The sequence below is a fragment of the Elaeis guineensis genome, chromosome 3 (assembly GCF_000442705.2).
Source record: "Elaeis guineensis isolate ETL-2024a chromosome 3, EG11, whole genome shotgun sequence".
In the NCBI taxonomy this organism is placed as follows: Eukaryota; Viridiplantae; Streptophyta; class Magnoliopsida; order Arecales; family Arecaceae; genus Elaeis; species Elaeis guineensis.
The window spans coordinates 96248231-96260677 of record NC_025995.2 but is presented as its reverse complement, the minus strand read 5'-3'; the positions used below and the strand labels follow the sequence as shown (position 1 = coordinate 96260677).

Here is a 12447-nt window from a genome sequence, read left to right as displayed (position 1 = left end):
ACATCATGTTCAATTTTATTAATTGAATCGAACTTCAACATAATTAATAGATTCCATATTAATTTCAAATGAAGCTCAAAATTTGAGATGATTCGATCAAATTTGATTAGATCAGATATAGAGTCGATTAAGCTCAACATGGCTACACCCTTGCACGTCTACGTGTTTGTTTTTGACGATAAAAACAAATGTAGCTTATTTGGCACCAAGTTAAACAAGAGAAACAGGACTCTGATGTGCTGAACAGCTGTCTGTCTTTCTTTACCCTAAGGCTGCGGCACCAGAGCTACCTGGGCGTCCTACAGGCATCGCTCAGCGGCGGAAGGATCCAACTACCGGCGAGGCTAACAGCCGCCAGGCGCCGCCCGGGAGCACGACACGGAGGGTGATGGGCGCAACGGCATCCTTCCGTCAAATGCGCTGTGGGCCCCGCAGTATTTAGTCTTGTTATGTAACGGCGCATCGCGTCACAGATCGCCCGGTGCCGCAGGTGACGTCTGCCAGCTCAGTACGCGCCGTCATCCCTCCGACACCTAAGAATACGACGCCAATTTTTTTTTTTAAATTTCAAAGAAATTTCCTCGTTTTTCTCCTCTCTATCTCTCTCTCTCTGGTTTTAGATTTTCTCGCCCCTATAAATCCCGACTCGTGTCTCTTGTCTTTCTCAACTCTGATCTCCATGGGAAAGTCGGGATTTTTCGGCGGCTCTTCTCTCTATTTCATCGAGGTCTCAGAGGTACTCTCTTTCTCCGTCTCTCTTCCCGTCTCTCTGCTTGTTAATTTTTTTCGTGGAACTCTTGTTTGATGGCGGAGATTAGGGCTGTGTTTTGGTGCTAGGGTTTGCCGGTCGATTTCGTTCTAGTTTGTTTATTTCTTATTTTATACTGTTCTTCCGTTAATTAATGGTGGGATTTGTGATCGAATGCTCTGAATGTTGCATCTTCATTTGGATTGGTCTTTTTGGGAGATTTTTGTGTGTTTCTAGAGCTGTAGTGATGGTGGAAATCCGGTATTTTTGTTAGATTCACGCTTATTTCTTTCTGTTTGAATTTTCTTTTTAATGTTTTTGGGCGGTCATATGTAGCTCTGCGGATTTGGTTTCGTGTCAGGGATTTGTTTATTCTGAGTGATGGAAAATTTTTTGTGAGACTTCTCATATCTTCTTGCAAAAGGAAAAAAAAAATCGTTTTTCTTGTTCTTTTTATTACTTTATCTCTTCAGATGAAGAATTTTTTAGAGCTTTTTGGGCTAATGAGATTCGTTACAATGGAGTATTTTCACTATATGGTTTGTGATGGCAGAAAGGGGTTCTGATGAAACACCTTTTGCTGGGTGATGATTTTAAAGGTTTTGAATGGACTAGACATGCTCAAATCTGCTTAATTACATGGGTATTAAATGTGTTAAAATCTGTCTTTCTTGTCTCCTGTTCTTTTCAAGGTGATCATATATATTTGTTGCCTTTTATTTGAGTTGTGCTTTCAAGGTGATCATTTATATTTGTTGCCTTTTATTTGAGTTGTGCTGTGTAGTTGAATGTTTTGTACCTCAAACTCTCAGATTATTTAAGTGATTGGGATTGATTGTCAAGAAATATGGTTAATATAAGTACTTTTAATTTGCCTGCTAGGCTTTGATGGATATGCTAATTAGATCTGTCTAATTTCTCATGTGTTAAATAAAAAGCTAAAGAAAAAAATTTGGTTGTCCGAGGTCCTCTTCTTTTACATGGTGTGCATGTGTGTATATGTCTTGTCTAGCAATTTCAGAATGTTATGGGCAAATATGAGAAGTTTTATCATGTCTTAGTTTTCCTCTATGTTGCCTTGCTATACACAAAAGCTTATATTTTTGTTTGTAAATATTGATGCAACAACATTACTCTTTTATTTTCTATCAACCTTTTCTTGGATATTATGGAGAATTTATTAGCATTCTCACCTACATCCATATGGTGGGATGCAAGGCTCATGCACTTTTATATTTTTTTGGTGTTGATATTTAAATTTTGAAATCGTCTGTAAGTTATAACAAGCATGTTCTTTCTGCACATTTTAATCCTGGTAAAATACATTAAAGTTATATATGGAAACAAAGGAAGCGATCTAAATCTTCTACTTCAATTAGAACTGTATCTTGCATTGAGTTTCTAGTGCAATGATATTTTGAATAAAGTTGATTGATTGCCTTTTTCTTGGTTGAACAGTTAAGGCAAAATGATAATAATTTTTTGCCGCAGATACTTAAAATGAATGAATATTTTAATGGAAAAAACCATATAAAGGAAAACATGTTCTACTTGGCTTAACCTTTGTCCTTTGTTGTGATGTGATGTTTAGTCTTATATATTATTTTGACAATTCTACATCAAAATGGTTGATTACAAACATTTTTGTTCAAAGAACTACTTGATCCATATAAATTCGCATGTTTCAGATCTCTTTCATTGTGAATTAGATGAAGTGCTTACCATCAAAAAAAAGTTTCATAAAGGGTCAATTGTGAGACAAGTGAGATAGTGATGTTTCATAGGTGAGTTTTCTATACCAAGGTCAATGTTAATATGTAATCTCCTTGCCTCTTAACTTCTATCACTGATATGTAAGATGAGATGCGAGCTGCATGTTACTTACAAGTGCTGCAACCCTACTTGCTGATGTAAATATTTGGTTGAAGGCTCAATAAGAATCATGGCAGAAAATTTTGGAGTGTAAGATTTTGAAATCTGAAGAACTATGGTGGACTGTGTGAAACTGCAACTTTTTACTGGGTATAAGAATCAAAAGATGGTGTTCACCAAGATTGATGCTTAAGACATGCTCTTTAGTGATCATTTTCATGATAATAATAGATCAGATTTAGGAGAATGGGATGATAGAAGAATGTGTATCTTATTGAGCTAGCAGAAACCGGATGAAAGGGAGTGGCCTCTGGGATCTTTGGCAATTAAAACCTTTTGTTTTGATTGAAATTATAGAAATGGATTTATTAGGACTTTGTAAATTTATGTGGATCAAAATTTCTTTCAAAAAAGAGTTCTCGGACGTGTGAGATGAGTGTCACATGGTAGGAACATTGAGATGGATTTAGAATAAAACCAACAAGAATAGGATAAATGATTGATAAATTATTTTAAGAAAAGGAGGCACATAGATTGAAAATAAAATGGTGGAGAACCAAAATTAGATGGTACATGAAGAGTTAAGAAAGCCTTGGCAGTAAAATACTCAATTTGTATAGAACAGGTGCAGAGGAAGGGAAGTCTAAAATCATCTTTATGGAAATAGTGATAGTGGATATAGAACATGCGATGAATAAAAAAATAAGCATGCAGCAGCATACAAAAGGAGGGGAAGTTTGTCACATGGTAGGAACATTGAGATGGATTTAGAATAAAGCCAACGAGAATAGGATAAATGATTGATGCATTATTTTAAGAAAAAGAGGCACATAGATTGAAAATAAAATGGTGGAGAACCAAACTTAGATGGTACATGAAGAGTTAAAGAAAGCCTTAGCAGTAAAATGCTCAATTTGTATAGAACAGGTGCAGAGGAAGGGAAGTCTAAAATTGTCTTTATGGAAATAGTGAGAGTGGATATAGAACATGCGATGAATAAAAAAATAAGCATGCAGCAGCATACAAAAGGAGGGGAAGTTGGACGACATCAAGGAACAATGGCAGGCCAATGGGTAGACCATTAAGAAAATATTACTAGTGCTAGCAATAGTAGTCTAAGTCAAGTGATTCTTATGATGACCTTATACTAATATTCTAATAGTTCATATTTCTTTGCACCTGTCGAGATGAACTTACAGCTAATGTTCAGGAAGGGGTTTTGCAGTTTGTGCAAATTGTGATAACTGATTGGATGGTGATAGATTAGAATGTTAAAATTATTTTTGAACTACAATTGTCTATAAGTCACTTGATCTAGAACAGAATATATATTTTGACAACAACTGGCCTGGGACAAAATGATGATCAACAAATACCCAACAGAAACAATTATTTTCTGTCTTTTCTCTATAATGAAAATAAATGCCTATATAGCCTAAGACATCTCACATATCTAACAGATATGAGTAACTTGATAAAATGGAGATGATTTTGTTTGAGTAAGGTTTGCTTGTGATGATTTCTTATGGTAGTGCTCTGTCAATTTGCATCTAAAAATGCCTGTACTACTTTCCAAATTTGTTGGTGAATTAAGCTCGACTTGGTGACTGGATATGACCCCTATATTTGCATTGGAAATTAACTTGATTCATATGGTTATGTTTTATCATATGATGCAAAAAATGATTTACTCAATATTTGTTGATGCAGTTGCCAAACCCATGCAGATGGGACAAGGCATTACTGTTCAGATGTGATTAATGACTCAGACTTACCCCTGGTGGTTTGATCTGGCCTCCAATGAATGAATTGCAGAAAAGCTCATTTTTTGTCATATGATTATGCTTAGGGATATTATATGGATGATGATTATATGTCTGCATTTTGTGCAATTGTCGTTCCTTAATAGTCTTGAATAAAGCTTACTCTTTATGACTATGGCGGTCCATTTCAGAAGCACAGTGCTGTTCAAAATATACTGGTGAATCAGATTGCTCCGTTGACTTGATTTGGCCTGATTTAACTTGTTTTTGGGGCCTTGACCTGGTTACTGCCTAGGAAACCTCTAAGTCCAAATCACACAGCTTGTGTTTTTCTTTCTTCATTCAATAAATAAAACTACAAAAGAAAGAAAAGAAGAGAGGGAAAAAGAGCACCGAAGGTAAAAAGTGAAGTGATATTCAACACAACTCATAAAAAAAGGGCATTTGAGGAGCGTCAGATGTACGCATCCTTGCCCTTGAGTGTGGAAAGGCTGTTTCCATGATTTGAACCCGTGACACCCAGGTCACTATAGAGCAACCTTGAATTGTTTCGCCAAGGCCCACCCTAACATAAAACTCAAAACCATTTTGGTGAATTCCTGGGACCATGCAGGCATGCTATTTTCTTATCATTTATATGTAAAAACATATTTCCAGGTACATGAAGTTTCATTAAAAGTATCTTTAAATTTCTTGAAATTTCCTTGACATAGCAAACAAGCACGCTGATTATGATTGAACATTGAATGGTATCTTCCTCTTTTTTTTTTTTGAAAATTATTCATTATCATGCACCGGTTGCCTTTAAAATGCTCAATTTTCTAAGATTTAGTAAATCATAAGCTAGGATGTGTTTAAGAAATATTTCATATATGTTGCATACCATAGCAAATAAATCTTTCATGCAGTTTCTACATGTTTGTGCTATTTGCTTAGAATTTCTCGATTTTTTTTTTCTAATTTAACTAATTATTTTTGATCCAAAAAATAAACCCAGTGAAAATGATAGTTTAAGTAGTATTGCTGAAACCAGACAGTTGGGACAAGGCATGCTTGCTATGATTATGACAAGGATTGGTGCACTCCAATAAGGTTCACAATGTACTAGCTAGCGCTGTGGTATCTCAACCATGTCTAGTTTTTTTCCTGGGCACAACCTCTTGCCCAATCTATTTGGATCTGTATATTGGTTAGTAAGAAGTGTCAAAGTTATAAGACGGCTGTCTTATAACACTGAGGGTGGCTATAATAAATATTTGAGAGATTTTGGTGAGAACTGAGTATCAAGAATGACAGGAGGTTGCAGCAATTGACTTGCTGGAAATATGATAATTATGGTTTAGGTTTTGTCTAATGAATATAAAGTGGCTTCATGAGGATAGGAATCATAGGACTGATGTTTTCCTTTTCTTTGTCGGTAAGAGAAGAGCTTTGAGGGGAAAATCTAAATATAGGGAATGTTATATGAGATGATTTTAAAAGTAGAACTAAGGCTGGTGATCTATTTGTTAGGAATATACCTCAAGGAAGACTGATTTTGGGCCCCAAATATTGGGGAAAAAAATGTCGGTTGTGGCCGTAGTCATTTATTTTGTGCATGTTTAAACACCATTCATTTGACTGATTTGGTCATCAATCATGCATGCCCTGGTTATTGGAGCTGAACCCTTGATAGTAGCATCAGATAGTGACTCTTCTCTTTGTTTATGTGATTATGCGTTCATTTGGTTGTTCTTTTGTAGGGTGCAGAGTTCTGTCAAAACCCATCCTTTTGCACAACCATGACATGTTTTATAAGCACAAAATCCTAAATTAAATTATTGCCATATCTGAAACTTGATTTCAATAAATCATCTTCTGGGGTTTTTCTTTTTTCAGTTTATATCCCATGTAATTAAATAACTAATCTCATATGCAGATTTAAATTGCCTTATTGATGACAATTTTGCTAACTAGATATGATGAACTTGTTTGTGCCAATTAAACAATATTTTATTAATTTTATTTTTCATGGTTGTTCTGCTGGGTTACTTTTTCTTCATTGCAGATTCATGAAGTTTAAGGGCTCTCCAACCAGTTTGCTGCTTCTTGGAAACTATTCTCACTTTGCAGTCTTATCAGTTGTTCTCCAAGGCTTTTATCCTTGAAACGCAATCAGAAATTTGCAGAAACTGATTACATTTTGTCCTAAGTTGAGTTGTCGTCAACACGGCAGACATGGACAGGGCCGACACATCTGGCTTTGTTAGTGGTGGAGGTTGCAATTTAACATTCCATGCGTATTTCCATTTCACTTACTCTATTGTTTTAAGTGACAAAGGCTTAGGAATGAAGCACTAGAAAGATTTAGGGGACCTCATCTGCCATCAAGCCCGCTTACTGCCTCCAAGTCCTTCCAAACCTTTATTGCATCTGTTGCCTCTTATTCAGGAGATAGAATGGATTTTACAATGGCAAATCTCCTGTCAGCTGGAAAGAGACCTCTGATGAGTTCTACAGTCACAGAATCAGCACGTAACTCAATGCATGGTGATACCAATGGTTTCAGTGACACTGCATTGCATCTGAACTGCTTGGGCTACGACACCAGCAAGACCAGTAAAACAGTATATCCTCGGAACAATAATGATCTTTCTGCACAAGATGATGGCTGTCGGTTGGTCCTTGGATTGGGTCCAACTCCAACTACCTGTTTTTCAGATTATAGCACAGCTGGAGTTAGTAACACCAAAGAATCTGCTACTTTTACAAGCCAAAGTGGGGGGTCTGAATCCGATTCTGCAATGCTAGAACTTGGGCTTTCGAGGGGGAGCGTGGAGCCGATGGCCATGGTGGATGGCTGTCCAAATTTTTCTCATCACCAAAATCAGTCACCTCCCATTGAAAAGCGCTTGCTGATTCCTGTTGTCGATGAGAATTCAACTTCAGCCAAGAGAAATTCAGGTGGGCACATGCCTGCTCTCCTCTTTGCTCCAATGCTGGAGAACGCAGACTGCACTAAAGGTTCGCCGGAGACCTGTAACCTATTAGACCTTGGAAGCGGCATAAATGCTAATCATCATCATCATCTTCTTCAACATGAGCTTCAAGTCACTCCGGAGCCGATAGCTGCAACTGATTCTTCAATGGATATTACCTCTGGTTGCCCTCCTTCTGGTCAGAGGACTCGTCATCAGCCTAAGAAATGCATGTTCAACGGGTGCTCGAAAGGTGCTAGGGGAGCTTCTCGGCTCTGCATAGCCCATGGAGGCGGGCAGCGGTGCCAAAAACCTGGGTGCAACAAAGGCGCCGAGAGCCGGACAGCCTTCTGCAAGGCTCATGGAGGAGGAAGGCGATGCCAGATGCTCGGATGCACCAAAAGCGCCGAGGGTAAGACAGAATTCTGCATTGCCCATGGAGGTGGCCGACGGTGTGGTCATCCATGGTGCACCAAAGCAGCACGCGGGAAATCAGGGCTGTGCATCAGGCATGGCGGCGGGAAGAGGTGCACCGTAGAGGGATGCACTCGAAGCGCCGAGGGTCAGGCGGGGCGCTGCATCTCCCATGGAGGTGGCCGTCGATGCCAGTGCCCCGGCTGTGGAAAGGGTGCGCAGGGGAGCACCAGGTACTGCAAGGCCCATGGTGGGGGAAAGCGGTGCATCTTCGAAGGATGCACCAAGGGGGCCGAGGGGAGCACGCCTCTGTGCAAAGGGCATGGTGGAGGAAAAAGGTGCCTCTTTGAAGGGGGTGGGGTCTGCCCGAAGAGCGTCCATGGAGGGACTAACTTCTGCGTGGCTCATGGAGGCGGGAAGCGGTGCGCGATGCCCGGATGCACCAAGAGTGCCCGCGGCCGTACCGATCACTGTGTGAGGCACGGCGGTGGAAAGCGTTGCCACTTCGAGGGGTGCGGGAAGAGTGCGCAGGGGAGCACGGATTTCTGCAAGGCGCACGGCGGAGGGAAGCGGTGCTCATGGGGCTCGGGGTGCGACAAGTTTGCGAGGGGAAGGAGTGGGCTGTGCGCAGCTCATGGTAGCATGAAGGCGCGACAGGAGAGCGAGGCTGGGAGGAGTGGGAGCATGATCGGGCCAGGCCTCTTCCAAGGGATTGTGTCCGTGTCCGCAATGGGGGGAATCAGCATGGACAAGGATTGCTCCACTTCGGGGGCGAGTGCTGTTTCGGATTGCACCGAGTCGCCGGTCAATGGGCAGCGACAGCTTCTCATTCCTCCACAGGTGCTGGTTCCCGTCTCTGTGAAGTCACCATCTTCCTCATCAGCATCAGTGGGTGTGGGAAGCCTGGCAAAGACCTCTGGGTTCATGATCCCTGAGGGAAGGGTGCATGGTGGGAACCTGATGTCTCTGCTTGGAGGAAGCTTTAAGACTGCTGTGGATGGTGGGGGGCTGGTTTGAACGTTGTTCATGTGGATCAATCCTTGGAGGTGTCTATTGGGAGGGAAGGAAGGAGGATAAATTAGTAGTATCATACTTCTATGGTGTGTTTTGGAATGTTCATTGCGATTTAAGTGTCTAGCTGCTGTGAGTTTGTTGTTTCTGTCTGTACTTGCATCTGCTGGGGAGATTGAAATTTGGTGCCTTGATGCAGTGGGCTCTGACTTGAGCTTCTAGGCTGAAAAGCGTTAAACTCCCTCATCATTGTGAGGCTTGTTGTGTTTGTATTTGGTTCTGGTATGCATGTGTTACTTTAAATTGCCAATGTAATTGTGATTTGGGTGTAATAGAATAATTTAGTGAAACAGTCTATCACATTTGCTTCATTGCTCTGGGATGTTGATTCTTTGTATGTCAGGTAAGCTTATGCTTTCTTTTCTTTTAAATAAATGCCAAGATGTTGCTCTCTACGACCGTATCTGTAAGTTTCCAACCCACTTTCATCACAAAGTAGGCCATGAGATTAGTTTGACTGACTGTCATACAAGAAGGAATCATCCATCCATGTGACAAGGATCTAGGCGAATGAATGAGCTCTCTGAGTTCTAGACTTTTGTGGCTTAGCCCGGTGGATCACGGAGAAAAACAAGGAAGAAGAGAACTGTTATTTTGTTGGTTGGAGAGAGAACAAAACAGCTGAGGTGGAAGGACTGCAGAAGCAATGGAGAAGGGAGGGACTGAAGAGTTTGAAGGTAGTATGAAGAATGAATCTTCTTCCCGTATGTTTAATAGTTGGCTTGGACTCCTACCCGGCGGAGGATAGCTACTTATCATCAGATAACCTTGGTTGAGTCATGTGGCGGTTCCTGATTACCATTGTTGCTGTTTTTGTGCTTTATTTCCCTATAAGTTAATAGAATTCAGTATGGGGATTGATGCTGAAGATAACATCTGCATAAAACTTCTGCCCTACGTTTCTTTTATTTTCACGTTTTTTGAAAACAATAATGTTTGGTTTTGTCGAAAGTTTTTGCAAATAATTTAAAGAGAAGAAGGATTTTTTTTAGGTGAACAAAAAAAAAAAGAGAAAACACATTTGAGAACCTCTAGAATAACAAAAACCTATGGTATCTCTGTGAACCAAAAAAAGCTAAAGCAACGAGAAGAGAAGTCGAAGTCCCAAAACCCTGTTGTGTTTGAAGATTCGCCAGCCAATCAGCTGGAAAATTTGCCTTATGGAAGACATGAACCAGTGGAAAGAACTCCAAGATTTCAATCGTTTTGTGAATGTCTACCACTAGAGGATTAGATTGTTTGCTCGGAGTAATATCTTTAAACGAGGAGATGACTACCATCAAATCCTCTTCCAAAATAATCCTTCGACTTTGAAGCATATGAACAGCCACAGAGATCTTCCCAAGCTGCTCCAAGTTCAACTTGTGGTACACATGACGCTGCGAAAATTCGGGCGCCAGCATACAGTATTTTACCTAAATAATTTCTGATGATGAAACAAGCATCTCCACTGCTTTGTTTAAGAGATCCATCAAAATTAATCTTCAGTACATCTTAGGAAGGGGGTGCCTAATGAACTATAGTAGTAGCCATCACTGTGGAGCTACTAGAGTTGCAAGAACTCTAGCACCAGACAGCACTAAAAGCAGCAAATTCCTTCACCAATTTGAAGGATTGAGTTGCAATTGAAGTCAGGGGAACCTCAAGATGTTCAAAGATTCTTCCGTTTCTAAGAGACTACAACATCCAGGCTGTATAGGCAATTATAGATCTCTACATCGAATGACAGTCATTAGCAAGGAAGTCCAAAAATTTCTACTAGTGATTCAAAGGGAAAAGTGATAGACAACAAATCAGCAATCAGAAGCCAAATCTGACCAGCCACCGGACAACTAACAAGCACATGATCAATATCCTCACAGGTCCTACAAGTGTCACAGTTACCCTAAGTTGGAGATAGGAGGAAACCATGATTAACAAGCAGCCTGTTCCACAGAAGTTTCCACCCAAAGAACTTGACCCTTGGGACTATTTGTAGTTTCCACATAAAGGAGAACCGAAGATGTGAATTATAAGACTCCATCTCCCCCATATTTATATATAAAATAATAATTCATGATAAACCTCACGCACTTTGACAGTAGTTCGTCCACTGTTATACCGGAAAATAAAATCCTTCTTAAGAAGTCTCAAAATTGGGATATGCGGAAATTGCTGAGCCATGTCAACACCAAACAACTGAACCAACTTGGCATCATCCCACTCACCTTTGAGTATTCAGCAAAGAGGAGATAGTTGCACGCTCAATATTGCTGGAAATATGCATTGGAATAGGAAGATGGTTTATTTGGTAGTCACTAATCCAAGGATCCTGAAGAAGATATACTTCCTGCCTAGAGCTATTTTGACATATAAAATAATCTTGAACTACTCAGGAAACCCCACAAATTTCTGGCCAAATGGTAGAGAAATTTGAAGATTTAGAGTATTCCCACCATGAGCCTTTGAAGTCATACGTAGAGGCAACAAGATGTGACCATAACGAGGAAGGATGGAGGACAACCTCTGCAGCAAGACGTGCCATTGAAGCAGTTCTCCTATGTCTAACATCATGAAGGCCCAATCCCCTATGATTCTTTGGCTTACAAATTTTCTCCCACGAAATAAGATGAGTTTGTCTGATGCCAGGTTCATGACCCCAAAAGAAAGCTTTAAAGTGCTGCTTAATTCTATCAATAAGAGTCGAAGGAACAACAATGTTAGCCAACCAACATAATGGCATGGTGGAAAGAATCGATTGAAGCAAAATCAATCTCCCAGCTTGAGCTAAAATTTCCACTTCCAGCCTTGCAATTTACCACAAATCTTGTCAATTAAAGAATTAAATTCAGCTACTTTCAATCGCTTTCCAGCTATTGGAGCTCCAAGATAAATCATAGTGCCTATCAACTGTCTGATACCAAGGATCTGAAGAACTTCTTGCTGAGAGGCAATCTTCAGTTTTGGACTAAATAAGACATAAGATTTTTCCATATTCACCTACTATCCCAATTGATTACGGTAATAGAGCATGATTTCCCGAAGAGCAATGGCACTAGATTTGGTTGCGGTGAGGGTGATTAAGAGGTCGTCAACAAACATTAAGTGTGAAATAAATGGACCTGCATCAGCTAGCTTGAAAGGGTGTAATACCCTGTTAGTGACAACATTTTTAAGCATGGAGATAAGCATTTCAGAGCAAAGCACAATAAGAAGGATGATAATGGGCAGTCTCGCCTCAACCCCATTGATGAAGTAAACCGAGGAGAAGGAGATCCATTCACATGCACAGAAAAACTTGGCATTCTCACACGAGCGGCAATCCCCATGATTAAACGAGAGTGGAGACCATGTGCTTCAAAACATTAAAAAGGTAAGCCGGGCTCTATCGAATGCTTGCTCCGTATCAATTTTGATAAGTAAAATTTTTTGTACATCATGGATGATGTAGAATCGCGCATATCATCCGTGATGATTGACTCACCCATGAAATCGAAAAAATTTTTTTTTTTTTTGGCACGCTACTCTCCAGCTCCATGGATGAGCCAATCATCATAAATAATATGCACATTCTGCACCATTTGTGATACATAAAAAATTTTTCTTTTGATAAACATAAATGACGTTCTAGAAGAGGCCTTAT

At 40.0% G+C, this 12447-nt stretch overlaps 1 protein-coding gene across 1 annotated transcript; it reads left to right on the top strand.

The window, feature by feature from the left end:
* Positions 1–520: 520 nt before the first annotated feature.
* On the top strand, positions 521–9136 carry LOC105041692 (uncharacterized). The gene is made up of 2 exons (XM_010918684.4): positions 521–736; positions 6431–9136. Exon 2 carries the CDS (start codon positions 6822–6824, stop codon positions 8769–8771), a length of 1950 nt encoding a protein of 649 aa, XP_010916986.1. The 5' UTR covers positions 521–736; positions 6431–6821; the 3' UTR covers positions 8772–9136.
* Positions 9137–12447: the final 3311 nt, after the last annotated feature.

What these genes read in the sequence shown, in the direction of transcription:
- LOC105041692 (XM_010918684.4), top strand. Translation starts at nt 6,822, where the DNA reads ATGGATTTTACAATGGCAAATCTCCTGTCAGCTGGAAAGAGACCTCTG.